The 20,269-nt window shown below is 39.5% G+C and overlaps 1 protein-coding gene across 4 annotated transcripts in view; it reads left to right on the plus strand.

Annotated features, from left to right (window-relative positions):
- VCAN (versican) overlaps positions 1 to 20,269 on the plus strand; it is a 120,015-nt gene that overhangs the window by 80,006 nt on the left and 19,740 nt on the right. For all 4 annotated transcript variants that reach the window (XM_005209720.5, XM_005209719.5, XM_015472358.3 and 1 more), the window contains 3 exon segments: positions 2,230 to 2,343; positions 7,483 to 7,641; positions 8,827 to 8,909. In XM_005209720.5, coding sequence (XP_005209777.2) covers positions 2,230 to 2,343; positions 7,483 to 7,641; positions 8,827 to 8,909 — 356 coding nt within the window.

A 20,269-nucleotide genomic window follows, 5' to 3' on the forward strand; every position in this document is an offset into this window, starting at 1 on the left:
TCCTTTTAGCAGTACCATAGTGGTTTTCTCATAATGACTGAATAAAGTTTATACTTTAGATTACACAGAAATGTTGAGATAAAACCCCCAGCATTCATGTTAAAAGAGTGCTTATATTTAAAAAAAAAAAAAGAGCAAAAGTCAACAGAGCTAGTTCTATTTGTGTGCTAACCAGTGAAGACAGAGATCACAATCAGATCAGATCAGATCAGTCGCTCAGTCATGTCCTATTCTTTGCGACCCCATGAATCGCAGCACACCAGGCCTCCCTGTCCATCACCAACTCCCGGAGTTCACTGAGACTCATGTCCATCGAGTCACAATAGATAACACTTAAGAAATCATTATATCTTAAATATCAAATTTACATATTTTATGTGGTTTAGCTGCTAAATCCTATCTGTCTCTTTGCAATCCCCTGGACTGTAGCCTTCCAGGCTCTCCTGTCCAAGAAATTCTCCAGGCAGGAATACTGGAGTGGGTTACCATTTCCTTCTCCAGGGCATCTTCCTGACCCAGGGATCAAGATAGGTCTCCTGCATTGGCAAACAGGTTCTTTACCACTGAGCCACGTGGGAAGCCCTCAAATTTATGTGTGCAGTATAAAAGTATATGTGTGACCCCCATTTTTTTTCACATTACAATCAATTGAAAATAATTTAATGAGTTAATATATGTGAAACTGTTTGATCAATGACTGGCACTTAGCAAACAATATAAAACCATTATTATGATATTAATATATTATCATTTCTACTAAGGTCATTTCTTTAGGTAAGAATACAGCATATATCTCTTAGAAATTTAATTTATTTTTTATATTTATTTTTGGGCTTCCCTTGTGGCTCAGTGGTAAAGAATCTGCCTGCTATATGGGAGATGCAGGAGATGTGGGTTAGATCCCTGCGTTGAGAAGATCCTCTGGAGGAGGGGATGGCAACCCACTCCATATTCTTGCCTGGAGAACCCCCACTGACAGAAGAGCCTGGCAGGCTACAGTCCAGGGGGTCGCAAAGAGGTGGACATGACCAAAGTGACCGAACACACACATATTCATTTTTAATACTTATATAAACATTAACTAAATTTTTAGTGTAACTGCAAAATGCAATGAAATAAAGGTATTAGTTTCATCACAAGAGATCATAGATGTCTGTTAGAAAGTTTGTATTCAATATAGACACTGAAATTAGGGAGGATTTTCATAAGTGGGAGAGAAAGACTCAACACAGCAAACGAAAGCAGAGACCGCAAACGCAGGATGCATCTGGGGGACCTCGAGTATTCTGGATGCCTACTTAGTGGGTTGTGAGAGAGAAACGCTGGGAAAGAACAGTGGAAAGCTAGTGGGATCTAGTCTAAAGTCTAAGACTTTAGTGTACATGAGAATCACCTGGAGGGCTTGGTAAAACACAATTTGTTGTTCCCATCCTCCAAATACCAGTCAGTAAGTCTTGGATGGGCCTGGGAACATGCATTTCTGATATTCTCAGGTGATATCGATACTGCTGGTCCAGGGACCACATTCTGACGACTGCCACCCTGGATAATCGGTGTCTGCGGAATGCTTAGATGCCAATGAGGGAGAATGGATATGTGTATATATGGCTGAGTCCCTTTGCTGTGCGCCTGAAACTATCACAGCATTGTTAATTGGCTATACTCCAATATAAAATTAAAAGTTTTGTAAAAATTGAAAAATACATTTAAACATTTAAAAAGATTAAAAAAAAGCCAGTGAATAAAATTATCTTGATGGTGCCTAAAGAAGATGACAGTCAGCTGAATGAAGGATATATTGGAAAGGGAAGGGTCTGGAGGCTATGAAGCCAGTGAAGTATTTTCAGTGTTTCACAACTGAAGTGGTCAGAGCATGAGTCAGAATTGGGGGTGGGAAGGCTAGGGGGATTCTTTATTGGTTTTAATGCTCATGGGACTCATCTAACAGCAATGGAGATAATGACCTTACTCTGAATATACTTGAAATTTTCTTAGGGTTGCCAGATTTAACAAATAAAAATATTAGATCAGTGACACTTAAATTTCAGATTTAAAAAAGAAAAGTTTTTAGTACAAGTTTGCCCTAAATAAAGGATGTGACGTACTAAAATTTCTTTTTTTTAATCTGGAATTCAAATTTAACTGGCTATCCTGTATTTTACCTGGCAATCTTATGAAATAGGATCTTTTGACCTTTTACTGAAAGTACTTTTGTGGCTTTTATTATAGATTTTGATGAATGTCATTCTAATCCTTGTCGCAATGGAGCCACATGTATTGACGGTTTTAATACCTTCAGGTGTCTCTGCCTCCCGAGCTACGTTGGTGCGCTTTGTGAGCAAGGTAAGAGCTTTTGCAACATGTGCATGAAGAACAGTATTTATACTTCATCTCAACTGTTAATTCTGGACAGCCCTTTGTCATAATTATTTGGATTTTATTGTTGTTGTTGTTAGCAATTTTGACCATACTGTATATTCTTTTCTGCAGAGGAAATTCGCAGATTGCCAAAATACATTAGGTTTCCTGATGCGTTTTTAGCTCACAACATTTGAACAATAATGTTCATTTGATCATTTTTGTTTTACTGATAGAATGGAATTGCAGACAGGCATGCTGAGCCTTTAAGGACATCCATCCACCAAAAGGAACACTGTGGTACATATTCTTCCTGGGGACAGACTAGTCATGGACCTTAATTACATATGTAGCTTGTACCAAGGATATTGAATTCAGTGTTAATTGCCTTTATTTTCTCCTCTCAGCATTTGAGACTCAATGGTCTTATTGTTCATAGTTGATCATCTCTGGAGAATGAGTTAATGCAGTTGTGTGAATACATTCACCTTGACTTGGCAAATACTACAGAAAAGATATTATGAACCAGGTTTCTTTCCTACTGAAGAAAAATCTATTTTTTTCTGAATGAAAGGCCTAAATTCATGATGGCTTGAATTGAGTGATCCCTGTAATTTGCATTTTATGGCCAACCTGAGAGTGTATTTTGGGTGGTTAATGGTAACATTTCTGAGCCCATCAATCAGAAACAGATCGCATACTCAGCACACTCAGTTTTGGAACATCGATTTCCTCTCCTTAAAGTCATACAGTGGTTTGGCTTTGATAAAAGTGCTTAATGCCAAACTTCCATTCCACCAGACAAAATGAAAATGAGTGTCTAATAACTCAGACACATTGGTCTGGCCCCACATTCCGCTTTGCAGCATGAATCTGGATGTCAACACAATTAAAGCAAAGCTAAAAGGAGTGTGCATTGAATTGCCAAAGGAAAGGGATGGATGATGTTTGGCTTTTTTAGGGTTTTCTTTTCTTTTTCCTTACTGCATAGGATGGGTCTGTTTTAAAATTGTAAAATATAAATATGATAATTGACCAAACAAGATCCTCTTCTTTAAAGAAAACAGTAGGAAAGATGCTATTTTTTGAAGAAAACAAAAGGGTGAGGTGCTTGAGCCTTTTGTATGTGTTAAAATGATTCTGGCTTCACTTAGTTCCCAGTACAAGGAGTGATTCAAAAAATTATTTGTGCCACAAGTGTTCTGAACACCTGCAGTCTTACAGGCACTGTTCTGGGTGCTGGGTGATAGAGCTCTGAACAAAACAAAGGCTCTGATCTTCTTGACTCAGCATAATTCTTGGCAGGGAATACAAAGAGATACTATTTGTTGGTTGCTTTTTAATTTACCACGTGCTTCAAGGTACACCATTTCCTTTGGCTGACAGCAATATTTCTGTGGGTTAAGTGGACCAGAAACTGAGGCCCAGGAAGGAAAAGTGATGTGTTCAAGGTCACACAGCTAGTAAATTAGAGAGTGGGAAGAATGAACCTCAGTGGCCTTGGGAAGCCCAGATTTCTTCAACATCTTCACTCTTCTGAAGTAACTCTTAACGAAAAGCATTTTATTTATATGTGAAGCTGATAGACTCAGCAGTAACATCTTTGGAAGGAAGTTTGGGGGCAATTACCTTTTACTTCCTTTTAAGAGAATATTAAAAAGAAAAAGTTTTCATTTTTCTTCTTGTTTCTGATATCGCCTTTCAGGTACCTTCTATTTTATCTTACAGCAAGGTTCGCTGAGGAATAACTACCCCAGTCTGTTTACCAGATGCAGCTGTGCTCCTGTGATTTACTGCCAGGACACTGAAAGATTTTTTTCTCCTCTTTTCAGGTTGCCTAAGAACAAATGTTTTCTTCATTAACAGCGGCATTGTTCTCTAAACAGTTTTCTATCCAAATTTCGGTGATGACTGTGTTGTTGTTTCTTCAGCTGACCTTTTCTGTTCTCTGCTTTAGTAACTTCCCAACTCCCAGCAACTCTGAAAGAGGGGACGCATTTGGTGGAATGATAACAGATCTTAAAATCTAGAAGAAGGTCTTAGAACCATGGAGGGACAGTTCTGTACACACAATTTGCCCCCAAGTCAAGATACATCTTGCCAAACAGAAGTGCCAGAGTGTTGACAGTTTCTTAAGGCTTGTGGGCTATATGTTAGGAGTGTTGAAAACGTTACCTATATAGCATAAGGAGAATAGAGTTTTAGTGAGGTTGTTTAAGAATGACAATTTCAGCCTCTGTGGTCGTGAACAAGTGTTGTTGTAATCTCCCCATCTTCCCCCAACATACACAGGCCAAACTAAATGTGGGACTTTGTAGTATAACCTATAGACTATAGGAGTCTTAAAGCATAAGAAATATTCCCAAACGTAGACTGATGCCTAAGAAAGCATCATCTGAAAGCATTGCCTTTTAATAAATAAGATGTGTATCACATTATTTTTAGCTAAGATTGAAAAGACAAACTGCTTCTGATAACTCCTTTCAGAATTGCATGCTAGAAGGTGCTGCTTGACACATTGTCCTTCATTATGTGTTTGTTAAATTCATGAATAATAAGGATTAAGTGAATTGGTGTGGTTATTTGGCTTCTTTAAAAAAAATTCACTCTGTTAAGTATTTGCACATCTATTTACAATCATTGGAAGAGTACAGATAAATAATCTGTCCCTGTTTGGTTTTAGCAGAAACACTGCCTCTATTTTCTGTACACATGTGCTAACTGAGAAAGGAACTGGGGCAGTGTCATGGTCATGTATCTAAATTTTTAGGATCATTTGGTTTTCTGTACTTAAGAGGAAAATACTTTCTCTTAGTGATAAAAGACAAAGAAAACCAGACCAAAACTGTTTAGGCTAATAGAGGATAAGAAAGAGGGTAGAGAATAATTTTTTTCTGATGTATTATTCAGTAAGCTAGGGATCCTCTAGAATCTTGAACTGTGTTTCTTCAAATAAATGATAATTTCCAAGGTTATGGTTGGATGGTATCACCAACTCAATGGACATGAGTTTGATCAAGCTCTGGGAGTTGGTGATGGACAGGGAAGCCTGGCGTGCTGCAGTCCCTGGGGTCACAGAGTCAGACATGACTGAGTGAGTGAACTGAACTGATGCTATTACAGTATCACAGCACTGACTGGCAGTAAGGATATTTTAACAAATTTCCTGATTCTACCTCTCCCCCGCCCCCGCAACCCTTTCATATATAAAGATCTGTTTCCTCTTCACCCCTCCCACTTCTCCTCTGAAATCTTCCATGTGAACTTTCCAAAAGAAAACCCGCTATTTCCAAGTAGCCAAAATAGGCTTCCTTCTTGGGTTCTGAGTGCTACTGTTATAAAACTGCCTATCTGTGTCTTGAGTCCTTTCCTATGAGATTGGTGGTGTCCAAACAACTCTGTAATACAACTCAAAACTTCCAGTGCACATTGTTGAAATCAATTAGTCAGCTGGCTCTAACTAAACAACAGGCCTGATAGACTAAACTGAAATAAGGACTGTTCTCAGAGATAAGCTGCATCTGTTTTATGATTCTGGCTTAATCACTGAAGCCAGGAAAAAAGTTAAGTCTCTCATCATGCATGATTTCCCACAATGAGTTATAGGAGGAGGAATAAATGGAGTGAGAATCAGGAAACAATCTGACTTTCAGCTTGGCCCCCAAGTCAGACATATAAAATGAGCATTTATTTCATCTAATAGAGTTTTGTTATCTTCATCAATCAGTAAAATTTAGGGGAGGGGCGTCTGATCATTAGGTAATGTGGAGTTTTCACAGTGTCCCCACTTTCACAAACTTGGCCATTTTGTTCGTTTTTACATGTAACTGGTTCAATATCTTCATGAGATGCTTTATGAAAGTTAAAATGATTTCTATTGATCATCATTTAATGCATATTTTAATCTCACCTGTGAGTAGGCTTGGAGAAAGCAATGGCACCCCACTCCAGTACTCTTGCCTGGAAAATCCCATGGACGGAGGAGCCTGGTAGGCTGCAGTCCATGGGGTTGCTAAGAGTCGGACACAACTGAGCGACTTCACTTTCACTTTTCACTTTCCTGCATTGGAGAAGGAAATGGCAACCCACTCCAGTGTTCTTGCCTGGAGAATCCAGGGACGGCGGAGCCTGGTGGGCTGCCGTCTATGGGGTCACACAGAGTCGGACACGACTGAAGTGACTTAGCAGCAGCAGTGAGTGGGCTAGTCTGAGAAGGTTGCCAATGAGAAGTCAATGCTATGTGCAAGACTACTTTCTTTTGATATACTTAAAAAGTGGCAATCTAGAAAATATAGCTGAAGTTTACTGCCAGTGTAAAATTTAAACATATTTGACAAATGTTTTCATCTCACCAGGATACTGGTTATAGTATGCTTGTTTCAAAAGAGAAAAAGTATATGTATATATTAATACACATACACATATCTACATATGTGCATATGGCTTGATGAAATGAGGGGTACTAAGTTAAAGTCACTCTTGATAAACTTCAAATCCTGATGCTTTTGCACTGGGAGTTACCTATACTCCTTCTCCTTTTGGGAAAAAGGCTCACAGTTGTTAGTGATATCCCAGAAGCTGCCAATTGATGAAGAATTTTTTTCTCTTAGTAAATCTACGTGACAAGAACCTGTGACCATGCAGCTCTCTGGGAAGTGGGGAAGGACTATTTCCAGAGCCTTTGAAGTCATTATGCAAATAGAGCATTCATAATCCTTTTAGCAAGAATTCTTATCTTATCATTTGACTGATTTCTCTTTAGAAAAGTTTGGTAAGAAATTATTAGCCCCAGTTGCTTCACAAGTGAGTCAGTAGACTCTGCAGCCTACAGAAGTTTTGATTGGCCCCTTTTCCAGTTTTTCTCCTGCTGATACTGGCTTTCATCAAGGAAAGTGCAGTTCGATAATGCCTTTCCAGTCCTAAGATGTATTGTCACTCATTTGGCAGGAATCACCTGGGCTCTCTTTATCATGATTTCTTTGTCACTGTAACCAAAATTGGTGAATCCCTTGCTTCAGGGACATTGCATTGATGTGGCTTGGGATGTCTATGAACTTTTGGATGAGTGAACCAAGTTTGAATGATATAGGTGAGTTTAATAAGCCCATCCTTGTTTCTTCCCAGACACGGAGACATGTGACTATGGCTGGCACAAATTTCAAGGGCAGTGCTACAAGTACTTTGCCCATCGACGGACGTGGGATGCAGCTGAACGGGAATGCCGTCTGCAGGGCGCCCATCTCACCAGTATCCTGTCTCACGAGGAACAAATGTTTGTGAATCGTATGTACCAAATATACATGGGTTTTCATTCAATCTTACCACCTTCTTAGTTTTTCCTGTATCTAACTGAAACAAGTAGCATTCTCAGTTGTGACCCAACTTATTAAATCCCTCATCTGTAAAATGCTTTAAATCATGTCTCCTATGTGAGTCCCCTATTTTGAGAAACATTCAATTGTAACATGGGCAGACATTTCTTGATTTGCCACCAGAAATGGTTGAAATAGCATGCTATAGGTGGAATCATATGAAATTGCTATTCAATCATTTTTTAACTTACAGAAATGACCACCTCTTAAGTTTCCAATCTAATTCTTCCCATACTTTTTGGTCTTTGAATATGTACATATGTTGTCTAAAGTTAAAGAGAAAATTGCTTTCAATTATTTTTATCCCACTAATTAAAATTAAATTATAATAGCACCCTAATGTTATTCTCTGTGCATAATTGGCTTATGGATGCTGAAAGCTAATGAGACTTATTACCAGAGCTGTTTAATAACTTCCTAGACTATGGCAAAGAGGAGGGCAGCTAGCTTTTATGTAGAAAATACATAGAAATTTTTTGCTCATGAAACATTGTTTGATGATCTATTTAATATGTTCTTATGGTGCCTGCTATCTTTTAGAAGTTTGATTGTTAATTTGCAATCTGGGTAGAGGTTCATTTAAGTGTTTTCATGGTGTCTTTGCCTGTGACTCATTCCATGGTGAAAGTCATTATTTTTGAGGAAGTTTTGCAGAACTGTCCAGTCTAGGTGCTCACCATTAAAAATGCTTTGAGAAGAAACATGTGGCTTCCAAAATGAGTCTAGTATGGGTGAGATCTGTCACATTTTATTGGTTCACTGAACTTTTGCCAACTGCACAGCTTAATAAAAAAAAGTGGAAAGTTTCTATCGTGAGTAAAGATGGAAAAAATTACTTAATTGTAGTAAACTGCTAGGGAAATAATTGTCCATGTCTGATATTTTATTCACGATATTTGCAAATTAGCTTTTTAGTTTAAAACACGTTGGGCAGAAGAACAAAAGATAGTTAGACCATGAAAGATTTTTATGAGCAACTAAACAGAAATTCAGCCAGGAGAGGATTCATGATTCAGTCCAAAAATAACTTTCTTTGATACATTTCATCCATAATTGGGAAAGGCAATAAAAATGTCTGTGTTGTTCTCCTTCTCAGGTGTGGGCCATGATTATCAGTGGATAGGTCTCAATGACAAGATGTTTGAGCATGACTTCCGTTGGACTGATGGCAGCACACTGGTAAGTTGCTGATTAAAATGATACCAATTCTAGAACTTGGTACTGTGGGTTGCTGGCATTTTACTGAGACACATTAGGCTGCAGACCAATTAAACGTCTTGCTCAGTGATATTTTCATCTAATCAGTGTAATATTTCATCTACTTGGTAAAATAGACAGGGGTTAAAATAGTTCGTTCCCTGAGAACAGATCCAGCTACTAATATTAGTCAGGGTGGCCCTCTTAAAAGAAGAGTATATTGGATTTCCATTGAACAGGTAAACTGCACAATCATCAGAATTGCCTCAGGCCTGTCTTTCAGATGGTTATCTTTGTTTTTACAGCTTCAAAGCAAAAAGGGAAATAATAAATGTGACAGAAAACATCCTTTAAAAAAAACAAAACCTTTTCTTCTTACATAATTGCACTGGAAATCTGATATTATAAGGCATGGCTCATTTTTATCTGAGCAAAAAATGCTCATTTTTTTTTTACATCTTAGAAAGGATTGTTGAATTATGATCTTATAAATTTCTTTCTATTCAAACTCAGTTGACTAATTATATGGTCTCTTAGATTTTTCTACCTCTTAAAGAAAAAAGTGATTTGATAATACTGCCCACATCCTTGAGTAGACTTCAATAAGGTTCTTTAGATTTGAGTCACTGCTAGTAAATGCATGAGTCTAATTCCTAAGAACTAGTTCAAGTGCAATGGCAACCCACTCCAGTACTCTTGCCTGGAAAATCCCATGGACAGAGGAGCCTGGTGGGCTGCAGCCCATGGGGTTGCTAAGAGTCGGACACGACTGAGCGACTTCACTTTCACTTTTCACTTTCCTGCATTGGAGAAGGAAATGGCAACCCACTCCAGTGTTCTTGCCTGGAGAATCCCAGGGACGGGGGAGCCTGGTGGGCTGCCGTCTAAGGGGTCGCACAGTCGGACAGGACTGAAGCGACTTAACAGCAGCAGCAGCAGTTCAAGTGCAGCTAGCTATAGTGGTTGTTCTGGGCTCTGGCTGTTCATTAAAATCACCTGGGGAGCGTAATTTAAAAAAAAAACAAAAACTGGTGTCTAGGCTTCGGCTCAAATTCATTAAAGCAAAACCTCTGGCAGCTATATTTTCTAAGGGTTCCCTGGGTGATTCTAAAATGCAGACAAAGATTTGGGATCTACTAGGCTAGACAGTTAAGTGTAAATTCAATTCTAACTTAGATAAACAAGAGGAAAACCTGAAAATAATTTTTAAACACTTTTTGTGTGTGCTTAAGTTTCATTCATTACTGCCACTCATCTGGATTTAATGAGTTTGGCAAAATGTGAAGTTCATTCTAGAACAGACGCCAAACTAATTATTGTTTTCAGAAGTTCTGCTCTGCCTGTTCAGGAAAACTTTTCTGTGCTCTCCTGGACATGCCCCTCAGTTCATCTCTGTGTCCATCATTGTACTCAGCATTTTGTACTCATCTATTCTCCACAGTAACCTGTAAGAAAGGCATCAGGTGGTTATTTTAATAGGAAAATGAAGGTCAGTTAGGCTAAACTTTTGCCCACAGTCACAATGCTATTAAGGGGAGAAGCCACAGGCTTTCTCCTAGCTGGTACCTCCTTGACTTTAAAAAGGGTATCCCTTATCACATTTTGCCTTTAGGAACCCTAAAATACCCTGGCTTGCACTGTCTCTGTCATCACTCCTTATATTTAATCAACATTGTTTGTCGTTTGTGTCCATAAGTAAGTTCTTTGGTAAGAGGCAGAAAAAGTACAGAAAGTAGTTTGTCCATAAAATATATTCTCAGTAAGGTATAGGATTTCAGCCCTTGTACCAGGAGTCTTAGGCTTCCCTGGTGGCTCAGACAGTAATGAATCTGCCTGCAATATGGGAGACCCAGGTTCAGTCCCTGGGTTGGAAATACCCCTTGGAGAAGTGAATGGATACCCACTCCAGTGTTCTTGCTTGGAGAATTCCAAGGACAGAGAGCCTGGTGGGCTACAGTCTATCAGGTTGAAAAGAGTCCGACTTTACTGAGTGACTAACATTTTCACTTTTCACTTCATCAAAAGTCTCATTTTCTTCTACTTGTCCTGGGTGGATGGTATTAATGTATCTGCAGTTGTTACATCTGTATATTTTCATTTTGCTGAAATCAGTAGTAATTGCAGGCTGATAATTTTGTTCATATTAATAGTGGTTCATGTAGATGAGTTCTTACATATAAATTTTAATTTAAGATAGACAATATTGTTTTTATTAATGTAAGCAAACATAAAAATTAAAGATTTTTCATGTATATTACAGACAATTAAAACTTTTTATAATTTTGTTGAAGTTTATTATGTAATATAGGCATTTAGTAAGTTTTCCCTTGTTGAATGTAGGCTTCATTCCTGTGGGATAAATTGGGTCTAGGCTACCCACTATTAAGTCTCCCCCTTATAAATAGCCCAGTAAAAGTGCAGGTTCTTGTAAGCTCTATTACAGAAGCTGGAATGCCAGGCACTCAGGTGACCAGTTCTGGTGGGTACTTACTTGTGCTTTGCAGACTTGGACCATGACTTATCTCTAAGTGTGCGTGTTACTTGGGTACCTCTATGCTCCTGCCCTGAGCTAGGATAGATGCATTTGACCCAGTCAAGTACTTGTAAAGTCTGTCATTTGAAACGTACTGATCTGATGGCAAAGTCCCTGACTATCTCCAGCCTGTCCTTGGTCCTATAGACTGGGTTTGTATATCCTCATGCTGTGTACTTTTCCATGTCACTAAGGAGAGTGAAAAGGTTGGCCTAAAGCTCAACATTCAGAAAACCAAGATCATGCCATCTGGTCCCATCACTTCATGGGAAATAGATGGCCAAACAGTGGAAACAGTGTCAGACTTTATTTTGGGGGGCTCCAAAATCACTGCAGATGGTGATTGCACCCATGAAATTAAAAGACGCTTACTCCGTGAAAGGAAAGTTATGACCAACCTAGATAGCATATTCAAAAGCAGAGACATTACTTTGCCAACAAAGGTCCGTCTAGTCAAGGCTATGGTTTTTCCAGTGGTCATGTATGGATGTGAGAGTTGGACTGTGAAGAAAGCTGAGTGCTGAAGAATTGATGCTTTTGAACTGTGGTATTGGAGAACTCTTGAGAGTCCCTTGGACTGCAAGGAGATCCAACCAGTCCATTCTAAAGGAGATCAGTCCTGGGTGTTCATTGGAAGGAATGATCAGATCAGACCAGTCGCTCAGTCGTGTCCGACTCTTTGCGACCCCACGAATCGCAGCACGCCAGGCCTCCCTGTCCATCACCAACTCCCGGAGTTCACTGAGACTCACGTCCATCGAGTCAGTGATGCCATCCAGCCATCTCATCCTCTGTCGTCCCCTTCTCCTCCTGCCCCCAATCCCTCCCAGCAGCAGAGTCTTTTCCAATAAGTCAACTCTTCACATGAGGTGGCCAAAGTACTGGAGTTTCAGCTTTAGCATCATTCCTTCCAAAGAAATCCCAGGACTGATCTCCTTCAGAATGGACTGGTTGGATCTCCTTGCAGTCCAAGGGACTCTGAAGAGTCTTCAAAGGTGAAACTCCAATACTTTGGCCACCTCATGTGAAAAGTTGACTCGCTGTAAAAGACCCTGATGTTGGGAGGGATTGAGGGCAGGAGGAGAAGGGAACGACAGAGGATGAGATGGCTGGATGGCATCACCTACTCGATGGACGTGGGTTTGGGTGAACTCCGGGAGCTGGTGATGGACAGGGAGGCCTGGCGTGCTACGATTCATGGGGTCACAGAGTCGGACACGACACAGTGAACTGAACTGAAATGAAATGTTTTTTCTGGTCTCTCCATGAGCAATTGAGCTCTTCAAAGATGTGGTTCTCTTGTCTGCATTTTCTTTCTGAAGGTGTGTAGAATAAGGCTCTATACTCCCTCTGAGTTTGGTTAGTGAGCTTGAATATTGGTTTATAGCTAGCAGATGGAGGTCTGAAAAAAATCTTAGGGAATTTATCTTGCTTGTCAGGTGCCATTCAGATATGCTTGATTCATCAGATGTCATTATTCCACTCTTCTGAAGCAAGCCAGCTGAATTCGATGATTTTTTTTAATCTGTGTCCATTAAGTTTTAATGGACTATACTGTGAAACACACGTGAAATAATAACTTACTTACCATTTCCATAGTTTAGACTGGTCCTAAACTTGGTAAATAAGTGAGTATTGCACTTTTTCGAAGGAGAAATAATGGTCTTCCTCTGATATTTTCTGGGTTTCCCTGGTGGCTCAGCTGGTAAAGAATTCGCCTGCAGTGCAGGAGACCGGGTTCATCCCTGGGTTGGAAAGATCCCTTGGAGAAGGGAACGGTACCCACTCCAGTATTCTGGCCTGGAGAATTCCATGGACTGTATAGTACATGGGGTCGCAAACAGTCGGACAAGACTGAGCAACTTTCACTCACTCTGATATTTTCAGATGAAGGTAACGTGACCTAAGATAGATAACTATACCCCATAAACAAGAAACTTTCCCTTAATTAATTCACATTTTCTAATGCAAACCCAAGGGTTTTGGAGAGAGCACCAAGTAAATGGGGCTCAATTTGAAGAAGGCAGCAAATGAATGTCATAAACAAGGTGAAGTTTATCAAAGAAATGCCACAAGTAAATCTAGGAAAAACTCTGACAGACCCCCGGTTTCTTCTTAATTCACTCTTTGTGTAAAATAAAAGTGTGCTAAGGAGTGTCCTTAACTTTGAACATTTTGGAACAGAAGAGGCCATCTGCCCAACAGTCTGTCTCCCTCCTATTTGACTGATCTCTGGCCCACTTTCTGCTTTTCAAACACCCTTGCCTCCATCCTTCCTTTCCGAGGCAGCCTAGGTGTTTCTTAAATTCGTTTGTAGTTCTTTCTGCAGCCACCATCCCCTTAACAGGTTCCATGTGTGCTCAGGCCTTGGAATAAAATAGTTCCCCTTTGTTTCGCTGTTTACGCCAAGTGTCCTGCTTTTGAAAATATCCCTAATAGTAAACTCTTCCTTGGGAAAAGCAGTATCTGCTTACACTTGGGAATGGTGTTAACTTGACTGTGTGCAATTTCAAGGACTTTGTTTATGTTTTAGAGAGATTTCTCCTCTCTCCCCCCACTCCCATTTTTTGTTTGAAAGGTTTATTAGAGCTTATCCTTCTTGGGAGGTAGAGCAGTATTAAAACAAAAAGAACCTTTGATATTTACCGTATATTATCTTGTGTCATTCAGTCTTACAGTTAAAACAAACAAGTTGATACTAGGTCTCAATTTCAATCATTTCTTTTCTTGAAATCATTAAACTTTGCTTCCAAAAAACTTGCAGTGTATCGTATTTAATGTGATTATGCTTTATAGCTGGATTAATTCAGGTTATATGCTTATACTAAATTAATAGTGTTATTTGGCCAAGTTATTTACTTTGCCCTTATTCTTCAGATTCTGATGGCTTCATTCCACATTATTGGTTTGTATAATAGGATGTTGCTACAATGACAAATTCTTGCCTTTGTTGAATCTTTAAAATATTTTTTGTTATTTATTTGGAGTATTTATCCAATAAATTTCACAAAATTGTACTCATGAACAGTATTTGTTCTAGCCTCACCTTTCTGATTTCTATGAAGGCTATTTTCTCTTAACACAGTTTTTATTTTGTCACTTGCTTTCCTACTCAGCAGTCACATTTCAGTTTGTCCTTTGGTTTTCTACTCACCAGTCATTCTTTAACTTGACTATTGATTTCTCACAGCAAAATGCCTCAAGTGCTTGTTAGAAAGCCTGACAAATAACTTCCATAATGAATTACTTTCCTTGTCACCCAAGTAATGTCTTCAAAGACACTAAGTTAAACCATTCAGGTTAAATACACATTAAAGCTGGCGAACTTAAACAAACATTGCTTATCTAGCTTCTATACTATTAGCTGACTTTTAAGTTTTTTCTTTAACCTATTGTTAAATGAATGACTAGTCTGAAGTGTTTCTCCCCCAGATCTTGTTTTCCACTGCCTATGACCTTCCTCTTCCCTTGCTCTGAACTATTGTACTCCCTTTAAAATTCTGCAAATGTCTTCCTCTTGCCTTCAGGATAAAATTTTGTAATTATTTGTGACGCATATCACGCCCACTTACTCCATCTGCCACTTCCTAGGCTGTCTTATCTCAAAATACCCACAGTTTCAGGAATAAGCCATGACATCTCACTCCTGCGGGTCTTTACATTCACGTGCCCTCAGTCTCAAAATGCTCTCACCTCTTGCCCTAAATTCACTTGATAAATGTTTGAATACCTTGCTTAGCTAAGAGTCGCCTTCTTCCAGGAAACCCTCCTAGCTGGATGTGACGAAGGACTCTTCCTCTGTGTTGCAGAAACCTTTGTGCGCTCTTCCCATCCTACCACTGAACCCTGTGGTGTTAATTTCCTGACACAGAGCTTTCTGGGGTGGAGATTAACTTTCATCCCTATTTTCTTGGCACCTAGCAGAGTGGTTGACAAAAACAGATATTTGAATAATAATCAGTATCCATACATTACTCAACCAACTCACTGTGTTATCTTTTGAATACTGAAAAGACTCATCAAGTCTTTTGGCTGAATCTCCCCATGACAATTCTTGTTTCTCTAAATTGTTTTATTTAAAGTTGTATCAGTATGAAAAAAATTAAACCATAAAATAGGTGGTATTTCAAACATGACAAAAAGAAAAAAAAATGTTTCTGTGAATCAGAAGTATGTCGCTGAGCATAATGCATCTTACGAAAGTTATTAACTCAAAGGAAAACAGATGTTCCTCCTGGAAATGATGACAATTTTGTCCATGGTTGTCCCAAGAATACATATAAGCCTTGGGAAGAAAAAATGGAAAGCAAACTTTTCAAAAGTTTGAGTTATATCAGGGCTGATTTTCCATGAAGTTTTGGGAAACTGACAATTACTCAGACTTTTAAAAACCTTATTATCCAAATCCAAAATGTAGTGAAACAAGCAAAAGGAATCCCACTCCTGAATGTTTTCAGCTTGTTTCATTTCTTATGGGTTGCTTCCCCGAGGATGACGTGGTTGCTAAGTTGGACAGGGCTTCCTTTATCCATCCACTATCTGAGTCCGTCCTTTCAAGCACAGAGGGAGCCAGACCTCAGGGAGCACTCTGGAGTCACTTATGTTTCTCCACCTACATGCATCCTGGCAAAATCATTTCATGACTTGCTTTTCAACTACAGATTATAGTGTGTCCATGGACAGCAAAGTTAGGAAGATGCTGGAAACTGTTAAGTGCCTTCGTCACACCATTTTTTTTATAACACAACTCCCCAGTTTAAAATCAACCCGTGGGCCTCAGAGACTTAAAGCTTGTACTCTCTTACCCCCTCCTCTCTCTAACCACCCAGGAATAAAACTCTCAGAGAATTCTCACAGGATTCTCCTGAGGTCTGTATTGCTCCTTTCAGTCTTCTTTTTAGTCAGTTCCTACAGCAGCTCAAAACTGCCCCCTCACCACTGGGGCTCAGATGCTTCAGTGGATCAGATGCGATTACTTCAAAGGAAAATGTCACCTTCGATGTCCAGAGGTTGAGGATTGAATAGAACTGACAATCCAGTTCCCTTTAAAAAAATGTTGAGGAGCTTTAGGAAAGTCTGATTTGTAAGGGAAAAACCCTTGGCTTTATCCTTATACATTAAAAAGAGCACTTTCTACATCTCTTTTATACTTTTCCCCTGTCATCTCTGTTTTATCAGCACTCAGTGTCACTCTGTGAAAGACTGGTAGCTTGTCAGCTTCCTAGGAAGTAGTCACGGCCTCCTTCTCACTCTCCAGGGTCGTGTTTGGAGACAACAGACTTCCTTTTCTCTGCACTTGTCTGGCTCTAGTCAGAAAGTTCTCAAACAAGTTAGTAATTCACAAATCCATAGCTGTCTTATTTTCTAGCTCTAGCTAATTAATCTTGTGCCTTTATGTTATGAGATAGATTATGAAGCACTTATTGATATCCTTTTTGTGCTTAAAAAATGCTATGGGAATAATATTCTGGAAGATATCGGAATTTTGCAATTTTTTTTTTTTTTAAACATGGTTGATCATTGGCAAACTGGCCCTCCTAGAATTTGGAATACTCACTTGCCCTCCTGGTCATGATGCAGAGTTGATGCAGAAAGATAGCTAAATCAGTTGTGGATTTGACTTTAAATCCAGAGTCCCTTTTTCTTCTTTCATGAATAAACACCTCAGTCTGTCATGCAAAGTATGGTGAGAAAAAAAAACACAGCTTTTAAAAAGGTAGAAACAATAAAGAAATGGCCTTTAATCCAGGAAGAGACACTTAAAAGGGACAGAGAAAAAGAGTAACAAATTGCAGGCCATAAACCATTATTATTTTTTTTTTTCTGCAGGAATGTACCGTTATTACCCTTTTATAAACACAGAGGTTCGTATCCTCCTCCCTCTCCCAGATGTCTTGGACATTGAAAAGAGAATCAAGAGAATTAACTAACCGTGTCTTCCAAGTTTGTTTGTAGGTTTGTAGGTTTGAAGGGATTGAGAATGATTTGGCAGAAAACAATGATGCAAAACAAAACCCCCAAGCCAAAACTTTCAGTTTTACTTTTTCTACCTGAAAATCTTAGAAGACTTCCTGTCAAATGTTTGCAGATGGATGTGTGTTGGCTGTGCTGTGGCTTCAGCTCCAAGTCAAATGCCACTTCCCTATGAGCAAGTCACACTGCATATCAACATTAATTTAATTATGTTAAATCTCACAGACTTCATCACATTACCCTAAAAGCCAAGGAAACGTAGGCTGTTTCCTCTTCCTTTCACACATTGCCCATGAGTAGAAGAATTTTCAGTTTCTTGTCCAAAAGACCACTAAACTCTTGGTGAAAATTTTTACTTGTGTTGCAGTTCAGTTTGATTTGAAACAAGAATTGATTCTTCTGATTCTACACGTGAGATAGATCGAGCAATAGAGTAGTTGTAGAACACAAAACCCTCACCTCCTCCTTTCCCTTCCTTGAGTCAGCTGGTTCGTGACAGCAAACAGCTGGAAGAACCATATTTACCCTCCACCAGAAGATCACTTCATAGTTGACAAAATTCCCCTTAAAAAAAGAATTGATCAATGCAGTAGTTCCTTCTCCCAGAGGCTTTTCCAACAGTGCTCTGTGAAACTTGAAAATCACACACGGTTATTTAAATTTAATTGCTAATTAGTTTAAGGCAATGCATAACCAAGGAAAAGGCCAAGAAAATGTTGAATGGATTTGGCAGTTTCACGTTGCATTTGGATCGTTAGCACTTCCTGACTGAAGACCTGTACAAACAAACTTGGGGCGAAGGAACCCACTGGCATCATTCATGGTGGGGATTAAACGCAAGTGGCTTGTGGGGCTGAGCCTGGGGCCCCATCTCCCAAGTGCTCTCACAGTGGGAGGAACTCACATCCTTTGGAAACTGCTGTTGATAATTACTACTTTGTAGGGCAGTGAGCTCACACTATTACACAAGATTAGTGCTGTGCTCCAAAGCTGGCAGATCATCTCTCCCGCACAGAGACTTGCCAGCTAGGAAAATAATGGGCATATTGCCACTTTAACAACTATCAGGAGAGCCCAAGTTAGTTTTTCTTCCCTTCGATGTATTCATGTTTGCAGGATCCGACTCCAGGCTGCCAGCCTAGGGCAGGGACACCAAAACAAACGTCTCTTTCTCCTTTAAAACAAAGCTGCTCTTTTCCTTTTGGTTGTTGGACTAAAAGACAACGGCAAAACCATAACCTCCTTTAAAACATAAATAAACAAGGACCGAGACCAGAGTAACCTGAAGCAAGTACCAGGATCAGAAGAGGGTATATCTCTACCTCGAAGTGAGGTCATGTGACCCGGCAATTTAAATAAAACAAAATTAAATACAACCGCCCTCCTTCCCCCCATGCCGCAGACTGCAAACAAATGCCTATTGTGACCAGAGCCATCTAGGGGAGAGAGGCATTTTAAAGTTACCAAATGTTTTGATTTCTCTAATAAGTAGTCCTCCTAAGCTCCTGGCAGATAACCATTTGACCTGTGTTCTGAAAGGCGGAGAGTTGGGGGCGGAGGTAAACCCAGAGTGGTTTATCTGAGTCCTTCATTTAGTGCAAAGGTGGTTTCTTATCAGCATATGTTTCAAAAGGGTAAGCAGTCCTCTAGGGTCGCTGTTTTCTCTTTGGAGTTTGCTTTTATCCTTGTATCCTTGGGTGGTTATCTGCTTACCCCTGGCATCCTGGCATCATCTGCATTTGGCCATGGGAAGAGCAGCAGTGGCCCTACCGGTTCCAGGTGATAAAAAGAGTTTGAACACAGAGAAGTCAGCTTTTAGTACAAGTGTCATGTTTTTATAACTAATCTACATAAGTTTTTAATTAAAAACAAACTAAATCACACGAAGACATTAACTTGTGTGCATATTGTTGTTCAATAGCTAAGTCATATCCCTGCTCCATGGACTACAGCAGACCAGGCTTCCCTGTCCTTCACTATCTCTTGGAGGTTACTCAAACCCATGTCCATTGAGCTGGTGATGCCATCCAACCATCTCATCCTCTGTCTCCCTTTTCTCCTCTTGCCCTCATTCTTTCCCAGCACATGGTCTTTTCGAATGAGTCAGCTTTTCACATCAGGTGTCTACAGTATTAGAGCTTCAGCTTCAGCATCAGTCCCTCCAGTGAATATTCAGACTGATTTCCTTTAGGATTGACTGGTTTGATCTTGCAGTCCAAGGGACTCTCAAGAATCTTCTCCAGCACTACATTAAAAGCATCAGTTCTGCAGTGCTCAGCTTTCTTTATGGTCCAACTCTCACATCCATACGTGACTGCTGGAAAAACCATAGCTTTGACCATCCAGACCTTTGTTGGCAAAGTGATGTCTCTGCTTTTTAATATGCTGTGTAGGTTTGTCATAGCCTTTCTGCCAAGGAGCAATTGTCTTTTAATTTTGTGGCTGCAGTCATGGTCTGCAGTGATTTTGGAGCCCAAGAAAATAAAATCTGTCACCATTTTTACTTTTTCTTCATCTATTTGCCATGGAGTGATGGAACCAGATGCCATGATCTTAGTTTTTTGAATGTTGAGTTTTAAGCCAACCTTTTCACTCTCCTGTATAGGTGCTTATTTTTTATCTGCCCTGTTCTAAGGATTTTAGGTGGCTATTATAGATTTGGCTTGTTTCTGATGCAGTTTCACCATTGATGTAAGTTATCTGATAATTTAAAAAGCCCAAATAGTAAAAACAAACTATTGTAGTTGAATGTTTTTGTCAAGTAGAAAGTTTAGATTATAGCTACACTGGCCTGTAGCCAAATAGAATGTAATGGGATTGGTACTTACTGTTTAGT

The sequence above is a fragment of the Bos taurus genome, chromosome 7 (genome assembly GCF_002263795.3).
Source record: "Bos taurus isolate L1 Dominette 01449 registration number 42190680 breed Hereford chromosome 7, ARS-UCD2.0, whole genome shotgun sequence".
NCBI lineage: Eukaryota > Metazoa > Chordata > Mammalia > Artiodactyla > Bovidae > Bos > Bos taurus.